This window comes from Triturus cristatus, chromosome 10 (assembly GCF_964204655.1).
Source record: "Triturus cristatus chromosome 10, aTriCri1.1, whole genome shotgun sequence".
Taxonomy (NCBI): domain Eukaryota; kingdom Metazoa; phylum Chordata; class Amphibia; order Caudata; family Salamandridae; genus Triturus; species Triturus cristatus.
In genome coordinates, this window is record NC_140593.1 from 462377324 (window position 1) to 462396812 (window position 19489).

A 19489-nucleotide genomic window follows, 5' to 3' on the forward strand; every position below is an offset into this window, starting at 1 on the left:
TAAAAATGGTTTATTCCAAAGCTAATTGTGTTGAAAAGGCTGACGTCACTGGATTTCCTGGAATCGTGTTACAGCAGGCAAATGGAAATGTTAAACTCCAAACAAGCTGCACATTGACGTCAGCGCAGTTTCGTGCTGCGCTTGAGTCAGTTCCTTTCTGATTCACCACGTACCGCTGACAGTGGGGAGTGCCAGCTCGCTCGCAGCCCGTCTCCGCGAGCATACACCCTTGGCTGTAACGTATATTTTTACTTTTAAATGAGGTTTTAGACTGTTGAGATGTTAGAAGTATAGTGCTATTGTTTGCTTCTAATACATTGGTTTGTGGCCTGCCAGAGATTTCTGCTGTTGCGATAACATGTGGGGTGAGTTTGAACAGAGCTGTAGATCTTAGTGGTTCGCGTGACAAGCAGTAAAGTACATTGGGCAGTGCACTGACAGGTGGCTAGAACTGCATGTTAGTTGTTGACATTGTAATGTATTCGCTGCATTCTGCTTTGAAAGATAAACTTTTACCTTTTAAGATGTTGGACGGATGTGTGCGCTTTGAAGCTTTTTTTGCCCAGCGCTTTAACTCTCTTGCACTGTACCGTGTATATGCTAGTCGTGGAGGCAAATGATTACCTAAATTCATAACATTTAGTTTTGGAAGGTCAAAGTTCTCCTGCTGTGCCTGGTTTCTCAGACGTGATGCAATCTAGAAGCACCCGCCTATGCTTGTTAACTAGGCTTGATCGCTTATTCTGTTATTTTTATTGTGTGGGATTCCATCAATTAACCGTAACCTTGCGAAATAAAAAAAAACATGACTGCACAGCATATGTTGTGCGTTCATGTCTGCCTGCCTAATTGTTTCTAACGTTCAGTTAACATCCATGTTCTTTTAGTGTGAGCTCTGCTGGTGACCGCATCAGACGTAGTTTCACTTAAGTTTCGTCACCATGCAACACTCCCCTTAGCACTGTTTTCGTACTTAAGGCAACGGAACATCAAGGGAGCCATGTTTGAACTCAGCCCGTGGCCAAATACACTTCCGTTATGCAGCTGTTTATTATGGAGTAAGGTTTTTGTGTGGGGAGAGGTGGGTTCTCTGGGTCTTTTCTGCTTCTTCATGGAATGACAGTGCAGACAGATTGCGTGCACGCAGCAGTGGGTTAAACGGAGACCTATTCACTTCAGGGTTAAGAAAGTGTGTGTGCTTGCCTGTTCATTTTAATTTACACTTATTGACCTTACATTGTTCTTTAACTCAGACGACGTAGGTTAGCATTCTCGTAGTTGCAGACCCTGGCTGATGTAATAGCCTTACCTTGACTAGGGTGAACCCCTTCCGTATTAACCACAACAGATCACAAATTATATCTTTGGGAAGATTTCTACACAGTTGTGGGAAGATTCCTACATAGTTGTGGTGGAGATTGGGGATCGATTGTCCCGGAAATTGTTCAAACCTATGTACATCGGCGTTTGATTAGTGACAAGAAAGTAATGTGGAAAGAGCATAAGCTGCTTGCTAAGAATGTTATTACGAATCACGAGAGCCCTTAGTACCTTGAACCTTCAAGGAGAAGCTTGCCTCTGCTTTGGAATACTGGACCATAACGTGGTTCTTGCAGTCCAGGTGTAGGTTGGCTCTGGAAAAAGGTTTTGAGGGTGCAGAAGTAGGTATCAAGTAGTGAGCTGATTAGGCTAGACATTCGACTGATGTCTTGTGATGTGCTAGCAGTCCAGACTATACAAGGTCCCTAATGCAGTTTGACTTAGATCCCCAGTTAACTTTCTTCTTTGGGTGCTGAACAGGCTGTCCCGTTCTGAAAAAATTGCAGGAGGGGGAGTATTTGTGCTTCATATATAGATGATGGTTGGACTCATAAGAGGGTCCACATTATTATGAAGACCCAAGAACAGTTGAAATCTGACTTCAAAAGTTTGATAAAGAACAGAGTTGAAATTCTATTGAAACGAATGAGGCTTTTTGTTGGGGAAAACATACTTGGTTTTCTTGATTCATTGGAGTCCCGTGACCAAGAACCATAGTCCAAATTCTGCAAGCGCTTTTGCCCATAATTTTGTGGGCATTTTCTTAATTTCAGACTTAATACATTCTCGGAAGTAGACGACCCATGGGCTACCATTCCAGATGCAAGAAGCTTCTTGGGTTTATACAAATTGGCATATTTTTTTTTTTAGTTCTTTTTATTGAACCAAACAAGCTTCAGGTATACGCATTTACAGTGTACATATAGAAAACATATACCAGACATGAAAATTCTCAGGCATTATAACACAGTACTCATATTGAAATTGTGCGCAGAGCCCATCAATACCTCTCGGAGTATGTCCCCCAGCCCACCCGAGTAAACCTGTTAGTGTATCACACTAGTTTCATTATAGACCCCTATATAACGTCCATGGCCCCCATATTTTCTCCTACTTGCGCGGGAAGCCCTGGCTTTGGTACACCACCTGCTCTGCGTTATGACACCAGTCCATATCACAGAGCCATGCAGCCACTGTCGGAGGTTCCGGCACCCCCCATGCTCTAGCAATGTTCCTCTTAGCAACCCCCCCTGCCAGGACCAGCCATAATTTGGTCCATTTCGGCCATGTGATCTCTCCCGTGACGCGAGGATATGCCATGTGGCCTTCAGCGGGACCTGTGCATCTGTTACTGCCTCCATCACACGGGCGAAGCCCTTTCAGTATTTCTGAATCTTGGGACAGGACCACAAAATATGAAAGAACGACCCCCTCTCTTTAGAACCCCCCCCCCCCCCCCCCCTCCAATATGGACCTACACCATTTTGAGGCATATGCACAGTGGAGAAAGCGGAGCTGGACAAGTCGAAATTGCGCTCTGATGGCTATTTCCCTAGGACACTGGAGGGCCTCCGCCCAGTCATCGTCCTCTAGCAGACCCACATCTGTTCCCAGGCTTCCCGCAACGGACCTAGACAATCCAGAGTATTGTTAATCAATTTCTTGTACGTTGGTGACACCGCCTTCTGGATCATGGGGTCGAAGAGAAGCCTATCCTCTAATGGGGAGTATTCTGGGAGCACAGTCCCTTCTTTCACGTGGCAGTAAAGCGCCGAGCGCAACTGACGGTATCGAAGGAATTCACCTTCACTCATTTGGAAGCCCTCTAGCAGGCCATCGAAGGTTACCATTTTGCCACCTCTCCAGACGTCCCCCGAGCACATCAATGCCTATGGGGCTCCACCTCTGGAACCCCTGCTGCCTGTGCACTTCTGTCAGGAAGTCACCTTCCCATAGCGGGGTCCCAAATTGGCATATTTTATGGGAATATGATGAATTTGAGGCAGCCTGCCTCAGGTTTTTATCTTTTATCCTTGCAGTGTGTTGTTGATTTGAATGCATCAACAATATAACTTTTCATGTCAGTTGCTTTAATACCATTTTATAAATATGGTGACATTTTTTATAACCTTTGAGCACACCTTGCAGCAATGAGACAATTTGATGTAACTGTGTAATTCCCCCCCCCCCCCCCCCCCCCCCACAATGTAGAGGTGGCATTGTATTACTTGGAGACGTTTCTGGTGTATTTGTGATGTTTGATAACATAGATTTGTGAAAAGCAAAGTAAGGTAAAGAAATTGCAATTATGAAGTTTTAGTTTAGACGTCAGCAGAAGGCATTGTTGGTTGGTTATTTAAAGAAATATTGTGCAAACACATGTAAAAATAAAAGGTCACCAGCAGTTATTTTAAACTGTTGAAAAGTATTTACACAGCATGCGCCTATCTACATTCCACCAAGAGAAGTGTTGTAGGCTGAGAATGCTGTTGCAACACTGCAGCCTCCATGTTTGATATCCTAGTCAGCCATTAGAATGTAAACAGATCAGACGACCGGGTTAACGTGGAGAAAAAAAATGATTGCTTAACTTTCAACATGTGTTTTGTTGTTCTTGGATGCCCCTGAGTTCCAAGCTATTAAACCTAAAAAATAAAGTTTTGAAAAACATATTTGGCATGCATTCCACAGGGATGTTTTTCACATTTAAATGTTTTGTTGAAAATACTCTGTATGCAGAGACCTACGCGTTTTGGGCCCGATTCATAGAGTTCAATTTGTAGTACGTAAAGTATTAGTACTACTTACTACAAAATGCAATTCACAAACTAACAAATGTGAATCTCCACTTCCACCTCTCATCTTTTCTGTGGAGAGAGCATCACACATGCAAATTTACTACTTAGTGGTAAATGTAGAAGGGATCAATGGGGAGTGGCTGAAGAGGAGGCATACTTACTACAAAATGGAAGTGTTTTGGAAAGGAGTAAGGAGGGGATTAGGGATTACTAAAGAGGAGTTTATGGAGGGACAGACAACCAACCACCTTTAAAAGCGTAAGCCCATTGCTATTCACAGACTACACTAATAAAGTTACTACAACCAAAAAGGACCCAAAACAGTTGTACATGTCCTCTAGCTCAGGCCTTTAGTAAGTCCAGCAGTTCACATGGCCAATCACTGATACTGCAAAATAAATGTAACCTTAATGTATTCAAATGTAATACAATTATAAGAATTAAATTATTAGAAATAATGTTCTATATTGCTTTTTTTTTATTTTTTAATACATAATAGATAAATATAAACATTTTACTTTCGGCGGGATAGATCTCGATCTCCATGTGGTACAGTATATGGAAAACTAAAAAAGTTTAGCATATTTTGATATCAAATAGTATTGTAAATTAATTTTATACATTTTTTTAACAGAATTTTAATAATTTGAAATATAACAGCAGTTTCAGTTTGTACAATATGTGTCAATGCTCCCAAGCAATTTTCAGTACAAATAAAGGGAACATGAAGAGCTGAAAGTAACAAACGTCAGTTACACTGCATATATATGACATTATAACAACAATCCAAGGCATATGTATATGAGCAAGAATGTATGTCCTTGTTACAGCTGTTGTGGGCCTTAGTAATGTAAAAGAGCCATTGGCAATTATGACCATTTCAAAAGAACTCCTGCTGAATCAGAAGAATCCATATTAAATGAAGACAGCCCTTCCACACAGCTTATAAAGGGTTTGCGGATTCTTTCCTGGAATGTGGCAGGGATCTGACAAAAGATTTCCAATAATGAATGGTTACGTTTTATTGAAGCTTTTGACATCATATGCTGTCAGAAGACACGGGCCTTTTACCACTTCTCAGTTAATGGGTTTAGGTCTTTTTGTTCACCTGCAGCTCCCTCACCTGCTAGAAGGGTGGTCTTTTAGTCCTGTATCAAGTGCGGTTGGGAATGTTCAAGTACAGGAACTGTTTTTTTAACTCTCATTTCCAACTTATGAAGATATCCTAAAAAGTGCAACATAATTTTAATAAATGTTTATTATAACTATTTTGGGACTCAACTGGTGGGAAATATCGAGGATCTAGAGCTCATCTTCAAATAGTTAAAGAACCGAATCCGGTATCTCTTTTATGGGAGGGCAATTTTAATATAACTAAATACATCTCAGTGGGACCCATATCTGTTGCGAATCAATAAGGGACAGGGTGATCCTGTTGGTCATTTCACACATTTAGCATATGGCGAAGCATTAACAAGATTAATATTAGTCAATTCTTTGTCCTTTGCAATGGATCTCATGGTTGAGAATCCTGCAGATATTCCAACATTAGTGGAGAGAGTCAAAGGAAGCACCATTGACCATATTCTAGTGTCAGATTACCTGTTTCTGTATTTGTAAATTTGTAAGGTATGTCCCTCCCCTTTTAGTGATCATTATCCTATTACTTTTACTCTTGCTTGCAAACTCCCAGTTTTCCCAACGCCTCGTAAATCCAAGCCCATGACCTATACTAAAAATAAGGGTTTACGTAGAAAATGGCAAGATGTTAACTCTAGTAAAAATTTTACTGGAGTGGTGAGCAATAATTACATGGCAATTCTAAGCTGCTTGGGAGAAAATTGTGAGCCAGCAAGTAAATGTGAACATTTCTCTGGCATTTGTAAATCAATTTCTGATTTATTACTGATTAAGAACCCACAGATGGTGTGCCCTGTTTGTACATGGTTTAACTCGGAATGCACAAATACTTACAAAGTGTTAAAAAGTGTAACTTCTAAAATCCCACGGGATGCAGTGGCGGTGGAGTGGCTAGAATGAACTATAAAATAGCCATTGACATTCTGGAAGCTGCAGCAACTCTGAAAGATAATAGAGCCTTTTGGGAAATAGTTAACAGGCCCTTCTTTATTAAATGCCCTTCTTTATTAAAAAGCCAGTCAGTATTAGATTGATTGTCATATAATGGAGCACCAATAGGTTTCTCATTTTGCAAAAGTATTTAACCCAGAAGTGCCTGCTAAAAGGCAGACTCCCAGCTGATCCTATTGCAACCACTGTGGCTTTAGTTGAATTTAGTAAAACCATATAAATGAGGGGAAGTATGTACAGCTTTTGCAGCAGGAAAGGCAGCAGGACCAGACGGAGTGCCAGCAGAGATTTTTAAACTTAATTTAGAATTCTGAGCCCCATTGCTTACAAATGTTTTTAAGTCTATAATAATTGGGGGACGATCCGTGGATAGTAGACTGTTTGTCCTGTACAATTCCTAGAAGTAAATGAAGGTTTTTGAAAATTAAAAAAAAAAATAATAATAATTGGGGGACGATTAAGTTGTGGCGGCAGTTAGTCACAGTCCCTATATACAACAAAGGAGACCAGATTGCCCTGCTTGATTCGTCTTGGAAAACCTTTGGTATGGTCATCTTTGGGGAAGTTGGAAGCCTGGGAGAGTGAAAAATCCTTTTTTACCAAAATGCAATATGGGTTTCGCCCAGGATTGGGCACCACTGAGCAAGCTTTAAATCTTTCCCTAATTTGGGGTAAATACGTCAAGGCCTGGAGAGGTACTATACGTATGGCTTTCATGGACTTTTCCTGTGCCTTCAACTTAGTGGACAGAAATAAATTGCGGGACATTATGGGACCCGCAGAAATGGATTTATCTTGATTGAGTGTGCTAAAAAAATCTCGATCAAAACTCGAATATGAGAGTTTGTTATTCTCAAACAGTCCAACAGACTCCCCCTATCCAAGTTACGCATAGGGCGAGATAAGGTTGTATTTTGGAGCCTTTGCTATTTATTTTTTATGGTTCGCGTTCAGTTCCTGTGTTACTATACTCAGAAGATGCTGTTCTTTTTGCCTGCACTGCTTATGGTCTGCAAGCACTTTTAGATGGGTTTTATAGTTTTATGCAGGGGCGGAATCTTATGGTAAATCATGAGAAATCCTATATTTTAACATGTGTGCTAAAGACAACCCATACAAAGTAGTGTTTTAGTGGGAATACACCCACATTGAAAACACTAAATTTTAGTTACTTCGGCATTTTATTTAGTGCCAATCTGAGATGGCATCGTTCGTTTAATTACCCAAAAGTCCCATTAAGTGGAGGCGGTATGTGAATCTCTGTTCAGATTTGCGAAACCTTTGGGACATAAACCTCCCAAAAAACTGACCATGCAATATAGAAGTAAATGTCAGTCTGTGAGCACATATGGTGCTGGAGATTGGGGGCATACATCTGTAAAGACCCTTCAGGCAGCAGAAAATAAGTTTTTAACATGGCTGTTAGGACTCCACAGATGCACATCAAGTTTTATCAGTCGTAATGAAGTGGGTCTCGATTTGTTTTTAGAAGATACGGTGGGGCTTGGCACCCATCTTGCTGTGGGCTAAAATTTGGTCCACACTGGAGTTAAGTTTTACCCGCGAAATAGTGGAGTATTGCCTGAAACAGACTAATATGTTGGGTATCCTATGGATTAAGTGCATTAAAAATACCCTTCAAGACCTGGTATTACCTATTTTCTTCGAGGAATTAGTGAGATTAGCTCACACACAAAGGACCTGGTAAAGGACACATATGCCCACAGAGATAAGATGAAATTTGAGAAAGTTTTGATATGGTTACTGTCCATTCATATATTTCATTGCCAACCTGTGAGAGAATGGAGCCCTATCTATAATGGATAAAGGCACCAGAACATAGTTTCTATTTAACTCACCTTCGAGTAAATATGATTAATTTTAGTGGCTTTTCTTCTTACTGGGACTTGGTCTGCTTCTTTACCCTGTTGTCCGTGTGACGGAGTGTCCATACAGTCCACTAAGCACTTTGTTATTTTGCACTTTATACTCTGTTTTTAGAACCTGTTTTTTACGTCCAGTTTTATCAGGAACATTTCTTAAAACACATCGGAAAGATTTACTATTTCTACAACGTTTTGAGTCCTGAACAATCTGTTTGGCAGTGTTAAGTTTTATTACCCAGGCGATGAGTTTAAGGAAAAAATATGCCTCATAATCCAGCTATGATGATTTGGAAGGCCAATGATGATGTATATTTTGGTAACTGAAATTTGTGATACTGATTTGTGTGATCTGTTTGTACTTGTTTTTAATATGTGCTCTTTTTATGGTTACGTTGCTGCTCGAATAAAGATTATTTGAACCTTGATATTCAATAATATTGGAAATTAATTTAGTACATTTATTAAAAAATATTATTTAGACAGAATTTTATTGAATTGAAATATAGCAGCACTTTCAGTTTGTACATTATGTTTCGATGCTCCCAAGCAATTATCAGTACAAATAAAGAGAACATAAAGAGCCAAAAATGAACAAATGTGAGGAATGCAGCATATATATGATATATATATCCAAGGCATATGTATATGAGCAAGAATGTTTGTCAGCGTTATAGCTGTGTGTATCATGACATACAGAGCAAGCACATTTGAATAAACTAATAAAAAGTGATCAAACACTCAAACCCAAAACCCCCCTCCTGTGACACCCCCCTCTATTTTCCACCCTCAGGAAAATCCCAAAGTTATCACGCCAAAGTGGTATCAATTATAATTTTGTTAAACTATATTATGCGAAAGTAGCAGAGCTCAACATCGAATTGCAGTAATGATACAGGGGCATCACATGCAGCGTCAGGAACTCAAATATCAGGGCACAGAGAGCCTAATAGGAAGGGCACATTGAGGGGGACCATCAGTCAGCAGATTGATCTTCGCACTCAGTCCCATCACCCCAAAAACCAGCCAGAATTACGTCCCAAGCCTTCTCCTGTTCCAAGGGACGCCTGCCATGGTGGGCCTTGCACAGCAAAGCGATACCATCCCGTGTTGCCCAACATATTACTTCTGGTTGCCAACTTTCAACTCTGGGACCCTCAGCATTCTTCCACATCATAGTAATCTTAGGTTGGCCAGTACTAAGGCCAGGTCAATGAAACGGTTGGTGACTCTCTATTTGGCAAGATGAGAATAGATAACCAGGAGGCAAAATTGGAGTGAAGATGTTAAAGTGTGGTCAGTGACTTTGGGCAGAAGGCGCTCCACCTCGGACCAGTAATGGGTTTAAATGGGGGTATCCCCATAGCATATCGAGGATATCTCTTGTGACAATTCTGCAGTGTGATCAATCAGTTGAGGTCAGGGGAAAATGTATACTAAGCTGCAAAGGCTTGAGATATGCTCAGTGGAGGACTTAGTAATGAATTAGTTTAAAGCGAGCTTTGCATGAATTTTTAAGCGTCATTTTCCACATTGTGGCCTAGTCCCCTTCAGAAATGGGGGCCTCCCAAGTCTTCCTCCCATCGTCCTCGTAGCACCACGAAGGCGGAACAGGCATTATCCCTTAGGGCCACATAAAGGCCAGACGACGGACTTTAAAGGTGTTACAGAGGTAGTGACAGCTGGGAAGAGGTTTGGGTTCCACACCACTTCGGCCCATATCATGTGCATAGACGCCATCAGCGTACCATGCAGTAGAAATTGTCCCACTGGAATACCATAGTTCGCAGATAGGTCTTCGAATGGCAGCAGTACACCAACAGAATACAGTGCGCCCACCGTGTCCATCCCCGCCATCTCCCATTCCAACAAGCGACCCTTCAGTTGGGTAAATAATGCCCACAGCGGCAAATTCGGGGATTATCTTGATATCCCGTGCGCCCTAGTAAGAACACATATCCAACATGACCAGAGGACTTTTAGGTCATGGCGCCACATATGGGTGAGTTCCCTCGGGTTGAGCATCAAGGCCCAAACTTGTTATGAATCAGGGAGCCCTGGTAAGCCTAACAATCCCAGAGCATCCCATCCAGGAAACCAGCCTGTTTACCACTGCAATTGGGCTGCTAAGTAATATAAATAGAAGTTAAGTGTGTTCAGCTGCCCATCTGACGTAACAATTCAGTCAAGGCCACTCAATAGCAACCTTTGTTCCATATAAGGATAGAATCTAGTTCACCTAACGTGGTTTGTGGGATCACTAGAGGGAGCACCGTAAAGGAGTACAGGAAGTGAGGTAGTGCCATCATCTTGGCCACCACAATGCGACCCGCAACAGAAAGGGGCAAGGTCTTCCAGAACCCAACGCTTTAACGCATGACATTGACCACCACACCTATATTACCCTCAAAGAGATCCGGGAGAGACCGGTATATCCGCACCCCTAGATATTGCACCAGTGTCTGGTCCCAGCGCATGCCCACCAGGCCCGGGGGTTCCTCCCCATCGTCACGCATCGGGAACAAACTACTCCTAAGACCAAAGGCTGAGAGAAGGCAAGCAGCCCTTGGTGGTTCGGTGCGCATATTGTGAAGGAAGAGCACCATGTCATCTGTGTAGAGGGATATGGAATGGGTAATCCCACAAACTTGAACACCTGAAAATGGCAGGCCACTATGAGCCCTGCATGCCATGTGTCTGCGGCGAGGGAAAAGGGCAGTGGTGACAGTGGGCAGCCTTTAGGGTACCCCGGCCCCCTGCGCTTTGGTCAGAGATTGAGCCTCCGGTTCGTATCCTGGCTATAGGATCCGTGTATAACAAAAATCGAGGCCCAAGATCCATCTGAAGCATGACAGCACGGCGATAGCTCTAATTCAAGCTATCAAAGGCCTTCTCTATATCAACAAACATGCATCCCACCCATCTCGGAAGTCGTGTGTTCTCCCTAAGTAGTGCCAGAAGTCAATTAACATTAAGGGCTGTGCAGTGACCAGGTATTAACCCGGATTGATCAGGGTAGATCAGTCCAGACATGTGAGACAGTGGGTGGTGTGCAAGCACACTGCTAAGAATGTTATAGTCCATGTCGAACATGGACAAGTGGGTCAGTAGGCGGACACGTCTGTGGCAGGTTTCCCTGGTTTGAGAAGAGGAATGATAAGGGCCTCACGTAACATGGGGGGCAGTGTCCGGACCGTGAGGGTGCTCTTGTATAGGTCAGCCAGCCAGGGGACAAGAATGTCATGGCACGTGTTATAAAATTCCATCTGTTCCTGGGACCTTCCCATGGGCCATGTGTTGGATCTCAGCCCGGATTTCCCCTTCGGTGATGTCGTCACCCAGTGTATCCACATTCTCATGGGTCAGTCAGCTCCTTGGCAGAACGGCAAGCCACTCCTCAATAATGTGATCCTGGCCGAACTGCATTCAAATGGGAATAGAAGTCTACAAAGGAGTTATTTATATCACCCTGAGTGTATAGATGAGTATTGTTGGGAATGAGCAATTCCAGTATTGGAGATCCGCGTCATGTGAGATTGGCCAGTCAGGCTAGCAATGGGCCCTATTTGTCCCCCTCGGTATGTGCCCTCACAATGTAAGGCTTGTGGTCGAAGCAGCAGTGCCGCCTCACATGCTTAGCCACTTTCTCCTTCGCTTCCAGCAGATGCTGCTACAGTTCCGGATGAGCAGGCCGCCGACGTTCCAAATCTCTAAGTGCCCGTTCATGGACAACAATATCCTGCAGTAGCGACTTTAAGATTCCTGCAGATTCGGATACGCAGTGACCTCTAATTACTACCTTGAAGGCGTCCCGTTCCACAAGTGGGGAGGTAGCCGTACCAGTATTCTTGGCAAAATAGTTCTGAATACCCTCAAGAATTAAATCCCGAAACATGGGGGACCTCCAAGCTCACCGCCCTTAACCGCCAACTAGGAATACAGGTGCGTGCCCTGCCCCATTGCAGCATCATCATTGGGGGATTATGATTGGAGATAGTGCAGACGTAATTTTCAATAGAGGAAAATAGCCCAGAGCATGTCCGGGGAGCAATAAAAGGAGTCCAGGCGCACATGGAGAGCATGAACTGTCGAATGTAAGGAGTAATCTTGCTCCAGCGGGTGGCGATGTCGCCATCTGTCGAGTAGGCCCCAGTTACCATGCTAGGCATCAAACTTCCGGACCAGTCGGCCTGCAGGAGAATTCCAGATTGGGGGGTGTGAGTAATCTAAATCAGTATTGGCAACCCAATTGAAATCCCCTCCGATTATGAGCACCTGCATTAGTAAAGGGGCCAGCACCCAGGACAATGTGTCTGGAAATAGAATTTGATCTGTGTTAGGAGCATATATATTAACAAGGGAGATGTTACGGCCATCTAAAACCGAAAACAGCCCATTTATGTCAACCACACTATTGACGAACTTAAACAGGACTCCTTGTTTTACCCAAATCAGCGTCCCTCTGGCAAAAGTTGAGCTGATGGCATACATGTCTAAACCTCGCCACCTTTTACAGAACGCTGCACCCTCCTTAGCATTCAGGTGAGTTTCCTGCAGGAAAGCAATATGAATCATCCTTCGTTTTAAACATGCAAGTACTTTGTATCACTTTATCATGCTATGGTGGCCCCTGACATTTCAAGTGATTAATTTGTAAGTGTAACGATCATTCCCTATCAAAAAAACACCAAAGAACTATCTGCTCCCATATGATAAGCGAGTGTTAGTAAAAGGTTGCAAAGTCGCAAAGAGCCCCGGGAACCCAGAATTCCCAGAAAACAAAAGTAACAATCCAACACCCCCTCCCCAGGACATACATTTATTTTAAGTGTAGAACAAAATACAAAAAAAAAATGCTGCAGCACTACTAACTTAATTTGGAAATAAATATTTAATTAATTTAAATATATTACCTTAACCCCTTCGCTGCTGCGGACATTCCGCTGCAGCGCTGGGGGGGGCAGCGCGGTGGGCCTGTGCTCATGACAGAGCCGCTCCGTCATGAGCCACAGTTGAGCTGTGCTCATGACGGAACGGTTCCGTCATGACTCCGCCCATTTGCGTTGTCCCCCCGCACAGGCGGGGAAACAGCGCCGCGTAGGCGGAGCGGCCGCCAACGAGCGTGTCATGACGGAACCGTTCCGTCATGAGCACACGGCAACCGTGGCTCATGACGGAACGGTTCCGTCATGAGCGGGGAAGGGGTTAAATTAACATTATTGTCTTGTTCTTTTTATTGATTTCTTGTGTAAAGGCATATCATATTGATAACGTTTTTTGACAGTACTTCTATTAATCTCCTGCTGTGTAGGACTGGACCCAACTGTGAATCCTTCATGGGATGGCCATTAATGTAATCATGTCTGAAATTGTCACAGATATAATACAAATAATATGTTTTATGTTATGTTATATAATTTTCTAATGCGCACAGCTACTCCAAGGAGTATCCCGGCGCGAGCACAGAGGGACTAAGAAGCTCAACAGCGCTAAAGAAAGAGGTACGTTTGTAACAATTTTTTAAAAGCCACAGGATCTTTAATGTTGGGAAGCGCAAACGGAAGGGAGTTCCATGCCTGAGCCGCCATAACGGCGGGGGAACAGCCACCAAGCCTGTGCCGGAAGAAGTGGGGCACTTTTGCCAGAAGAAGAGCGGAGCTGTCTCCCTGGGACGTAAAAAGAGAAACGCTTCCGCAGATAAGCTGGTCCATGACCATGCAGAGCACGATGGGTGATGGTAATAGATTTGAATTTCACCCGGGCCGCCATGGGAAGCCAGTGAAGAGAGCGAAAATGACCTTGCACACTGCTTTTTAAAGGGGATCTTTAACAGGAGGCGAGCTGCCGCATTTTGCACCACCTGGAGTTTATTAAGGGAGTATGCTGGAATCCCCACATAAAGAGCATTAGCATAATCCAGGCGGGAAAGAAGGAAGGAAATGAAATGAAAAAAATATTTGATAAAGCGCACTGCGGCCAAGCGGCTTCCTGGCGCTGAGGTCCTGATCAGAACTCACAGAAAGCATCCCAAGGGGCTAGGAGGAAAACGCCTGAAGGAAAAGAAAAGTTTTGAGGGCCTTACGAAAATGAGAGTAAATGGGAATCGAGCGAGTGGGAGACTATTCCAGAGCTGAGGGGCCAGGACTGAAAACCGTGTGCCCCCCGTTCTGGATTTGCGAAAACGGGGGAGTGTGCAAAAGAGACAAAGAAGAAGAACGAAGAGTGCGACTGGGGGCATGAGAAGAGATAAGAGAGGTGATAAAATGAGGAGCGGAACGGGAATGAGCCTGGAAGGCTAAACAAGCCAATTTAAAGAGAGATCTGAAACGGACAGGAAGCCAGTGAAGGGACTTAAGTACAGGTGTGATGTGAGAAGATTTGGGGAGAGAGAGGATGAGACGGGCCGCTTGGTTTTGGATGGCCTGAAGTCTGCGGGATTCAAAAGCGGGTATGCCCGCATACAGGCCATTTCCATAGTCGAGGCGAGAGATGACAAGGGCCAAGACTATGGTTTTAAGTGCGTCGGTGGAGAAGAACCGCGATATCTTCCGGATAAGACGGAGGGACAGGAAACAGAAAGACACAACAGAACTAATCTGGGTGTGCATGGATAAGTCATGACTGACTTTAATACCAAGGGTGCGGACAGAAGGGACAGGCAGAGGGGGGGGGGACCAAAGGAAAGGGGCCAGTGTACCGGAGACCAGGGATTGGAGGGGCCACCAGTGAGGACAAGTTCCGTCTTGTCCGGATTGAGCTTCAAGTGGTTGGCACTCATCCACTCAGAAATAAAAACTAAAGTGGAGCAGAACTTAGAAAGGGAATCAGGGGAAGAAGACCGATCAAAAACGAGCTGAAGGTCATCAGCGTAGTTATACACAGAAACCCCCAGCTCAAGAAGGGAGGTGACAAGGGGTTGGATATCAAGATTAAAGAGAAGAGGGGAAAGGGAGGAACCCTGGGGGACACCACAAGTGACCGGACGGGGAGGGGCAGAGAAGCCAAGAAGATGAACCGCCTGAGACCTCTCGCAAAGGAAGGACGCGAGCCAAGAAAAGGCCGCGCCCCGGATGCCAGCTGATCTGACACGGTCGAGAAGAATGGAATGGTCAACCGTGTCAAATGCAGCGGACAAATCGAGGAGGACCAGGGCTTGGGGGAGATTAGAGTCAGCTTTCCCCTTAAGTTCATCCAGGACCGCGAGGACCACCGCCTCCGTGGAGTGGCCCGGGCGGAAGCCCGCTTGGTGGGATGCCAAAAGGCCATTCTCCTCGACATAGGTGGAGAGGCAGGAGGTAACATGGGCTTCGAGGAAGGAAGGAAGAAGGGAAATAGGTCGAAAGTTAGAAAGAAGAGAAGGATCAAGACCTGTTTTTTTTAAGATAGGAAGGACTATAGCAGATTTAAAAGAAGAGGGAACAGAGCCGAGGGCCAGAGAAGAATTAAGTAGAGCAAGAGGAGGGGCAGGACAGTTGGTGAAAAGAGTTTTAAGAATGCGAGCCGGCGCGCAGTCCGCGGGAGAGCCAGACTTGACCTTGACCAAGAGTTTGAAGAATAATTCAAGGGAGATGGGGGGGAAAAGGGCAAAAGAAGGAGAGGGAGGAGAAGGGAAACAAGAAAAACTGGAATGAGACACAGAAGGAATGTTGGCTTTAATCTTCAAAATGTTGTCAATAAAGAAATCATTAAGTGAGGAACAGAGAGACTGAGAGGGGACAAGGCTGGGGGTAGAGCGATCAGAGGAGGCAAGATTGTGGACCAGAGAAAAAATTTCACGGGATTTGTTAGCGGCAAGAGTGACTCTCTCAGTGAAGTATGAGGTTTTAGCCACTAAGATCGCTTTTTTGTAATCCGTAAGGAGTGATTTGTATTTGACACGCAAGGAGGAACTATAGTTCCGTCTCCAGTGGCGTTCCGACCGCCTAAGATCGTGTTTTAGCGCTTTCAGCTCTGGAGAGAACCATTTGTGCGCGTCATAGGGGCGGACCGCTTTGATCTTTCTAAGCGGGGCAACTAGGTCACAGGAGGAAGAAAGCCAGATACAAACAGCATCAGCCTGGGATTCAAGAGAAAGATCATTGAGGTCCGGGGCGGAGGAGGCCAAGGTGAGCGAGAGGGAGTCGAGATCTGTCTGATTCCAATTGCGGGCTAACAGGTTTTTCGGAAGGGGGGGTTTATCAACCGAGCCCAAATGAATAGAAAAAGAGATAATGGAATGGTCCGACCAGACACAGGGAGATATAGAGGGAGATGAGATGACGGCATGTAGACCAAATTTGGTCCAAAATGTGACCCTGAACGTGGGTAGGGGTTGTAACATAAGGTGTAAAATTCAAACACAGAAGGGTGGCAGAAAAATCTTTAGAGGAAGAGTCTTCCCTAGGGTCGCCCGGCCAGAAATTAAAATCGCCGAGCAAAAGGACAGATGAATTATTGACCACCAGGGTGGCCAAGAGGTCCTGGATGGAAGCTACAAAAGAAGGCATGGATTGAGGGGGGCGGTACACAAGAACAACAGTAAGAGGGGCAGAAAAATTAAGAGAGCGGGCCACCAAGTAGTCCACGTTAGGTATGGGGGGGTGGGTAAGAAGTTGAAATTTGAGAGACCGAATAATCATCGCCACACCGCCCCCAACCTTACCGACTGGACGGTCAGCTCGGAGGGCATAGTAGGAGTCGGGAAGAATAGCCAAAAGATCAGGAAGGGAGTCAGAAGAGAACCAAGTTTCGGTCAAGAACAGAAAATCAGGGGAATACGAGGTCAAAAGATTGAAAAGTTCCGTCTGATGCTTGACTGCGGAACGGGTATTAAGTAGATAGGCAGAAGCTAGAGTAGGAACAGAAGAACGACAGGGAGCAGGAGAGAAATCAGAGGAACAGGGAAGGGGACAGTGAGAGATAAGTGCAGGGTGAGAAGGGGGGGTGGCAAGTATGCCAAGTGAATCAAGGTGGTGCAAAATAGAAAGAGGGACAAGGGATGGAACAGAGAGGGCAGTGAGTTGAGCAGACGTATAAGCCGCAACAGAAGCAGGGTGTGTGGCCCCTGGTCCCCGCCCGTCGCGGACGGGCGCAGACGGGCTTAACTTAGGCGCAACTTCGGCGCGCCTTCGTCGCGCCCGCTGCGCTCGTCCGCTGCCGGAAATAGGTGGCCATATTATAGGGACACATGAGGGAAGAGGGTAAGAGAGGCGTGGCAGGGGGTGGAGGAGCCAGAGAACTGCAGCGCGGCGCCCAGACCCGCCCAAGATGGTGGACCCGCCCGTCCCACTCCGAGAGCCAGGTGAGGAGGGGGCGGTGAGTGGAGGCGGTCTGGGTCGCGTGCGGAAAGGAGGCAGCCAGAGGGGATCCAAGAGCGCTGTGTCAGAAGCGCTGAAAGTGCAAATGCCGATAAGACGATTAAAAGTCAACAAATAGTCACTTAAAAAGAGCGTTGCTCCCGGAGACGCCTCGGGAGGTCAGGAGGTAGATGCAGGAAAGAATGAGTGTGCGGACAACTGTCTCTTTCGCCGGCCGTGGGAGAAATGGAAGAAATCTTCTTAAGATTTTGAGGAGACTAAAGCAGCACCCTGAAAGTCTCTTGACTTGGGTGGCAAAAGATAAATTATCCTCAAACCAAACTCCCAAATTCTTCGTGGTACTACTGCTAGAAGATGGTGGCGGGAACTCAGACGGCCAGATCAAATCTCTGGAACCAGGGGGAAAATTGCCATACAAGAAGATCTCCGACTTGTCTTCATTACATTTCAATTGGGCACCCGCAAGCCACTTAAACACCGAAGACAGGCAAAATTGAACGGAGGCCACGGAATCCTCTTCCTTTTTCCAGGTGAAAAGTAACTGGGTGTCGTCAGCATAAGCGATCACCTTAGCCCCCAAAGCCTCAGCCAACACGACTAGAGGAGTAACATAGATATTGAACAAAAGGGGGCTAAGGGACGACCCCTGTGGGACCCCAGTAGTAACCGGCAGAAGGGCAGACGCTGCCGGTGGTAGCCAGACTTGTTGCATCCGTCCCTCCAGGAAGGACCTAATCCAGCCCCAGGCCGACCCCGAATCACCTATCTCCAAAAGTCGGTCAAGCAGCAGTGAGTGGGGAACCGTGGCAAATGCAGCCGAAAGGGCGAGCAGCACTAAGGCTACTCTCCCGCCGGCATCATGGCACTCTCGAATAGCCTCAGATACTTCCACCAAAGCCAATTCGGTGCTGTAAGAGGACTGAAAGCCCGACTGTGCTGGATGCAGAATGTCAGCCCTCTCCACAAACTCAGTCAACTGTCTATTCACCACCTTCTCACAGACTTTGGCGAGGCAAGGCAAAAGAGAAATGGGCCTGTAGTTCCCAGGAATCAAAGGATTGAGGGCAGGCTTTTTTAACAATGGAAGAATTTTAGCCTGCTTCCAGCCGTCTGGGACTCGAGCTTCACGAAGAGAGTAATTTATGATGTTATTCACCTCAGGATTAATAACCTCCGCTACTGCAGCAATTAGTCTGGCAGGGCAGGGGTCGGTGGGCGAACCGGATTTCAATCCCTTCAAAATGTTAAGGGTACTAGGCAAATCTACAGGTGAAAAAGCACCCAGAGAATGCCTAAGGGAGGTGGGAGCAGAGGTGGACCACAGAGGATCAGGTGAGCACGATATAAAGCTTGCTTGGATCACATGGATTTTGTCCATAAAAAAATCAGACAGCGTATTGCACCAGGCATCTGGGGCCGGGAGAGAACATGATTGTGCTATGGGTGACATAAAGATCTGTACAATTGCAAAAATTTCCTTTGAGTTGTTTCATGCCTAATCAATACGGACGGCATAATAGTGCTTCTTAGCTTGGGAAATGGCAGCGTAATAAACTTTTTGTCTCCGTCTAAGAATGCCCTTTGCCACCGGGCAGTCCTCGCTGAGACACCAAGAGCGTTCCAGTTTTGGACAATCTTGTTTTAATGAGGTCAGCTCAGCGGTATACCATGGTTTAGAAGCAGTCTCCCTGGTGCGCCTAGCCGAAGTAGGTATAGCAACGGTAGTCATGGTGGACGAAACCCAGTTGGTGAAAGCCAGAAGGCTTCCCTCCAAATCCTGTGGAATTGCAGGCCTACAAGCAGTCAAAGCCATTGCAAATTTGGAAGGCTCAATTCTTTTAAATGCTGATTTACGGGAGGCATGGGTAGGCATGCTGGCTGAGGCCACCTCCCAAGAGACTAAAGGAACTAAAAACCAATTTCTATGAACAAAAGCGGCAGTCTTTGTAGAAAAGGTTCAAAATCCTTGGAGTAGGACAGAAAGTAAACTTCGTAGGGCTGGTCGAGTAGAAAAAAAAGCCAGGTCTATGGAGGACACAATGGGAACAAGCATTGTTAATGCATCAGTTTCCCCTATGTAATGAATAAATAGCTGTTTCAT

The 19489-nt window shown here is 45.3% G+C and overlaps 1 protein-coding gene across 12 annotated transcripts in view; it reads left to right on the top strand.

Moving 5' to 3' along the window:
* The window catches only part of CREM (cAMP responsive element modulator), an 848590-nt gene that overhangs the window by 811600 nt on the left and 17501 nt on the right, over positions 1-19489 (top strand). The window contains exon 1 of one of the 12 annotated variants that reach the window (XM_085631885.1): positions 272-365. The exons of the other annotated variants lie outside the window; for them this stretch is intronic. Coding sequence (XP_085488011.1) covers positions 359-365 — 7 coding nt within the window. The 5' untranslated portion in view covers positions 272-358. Of the gene's footprint in view, positions 1-271; positions 366-19489 lie in introns of those variants that run through there. 12 annotated transcript variants of the gene reach the window in all.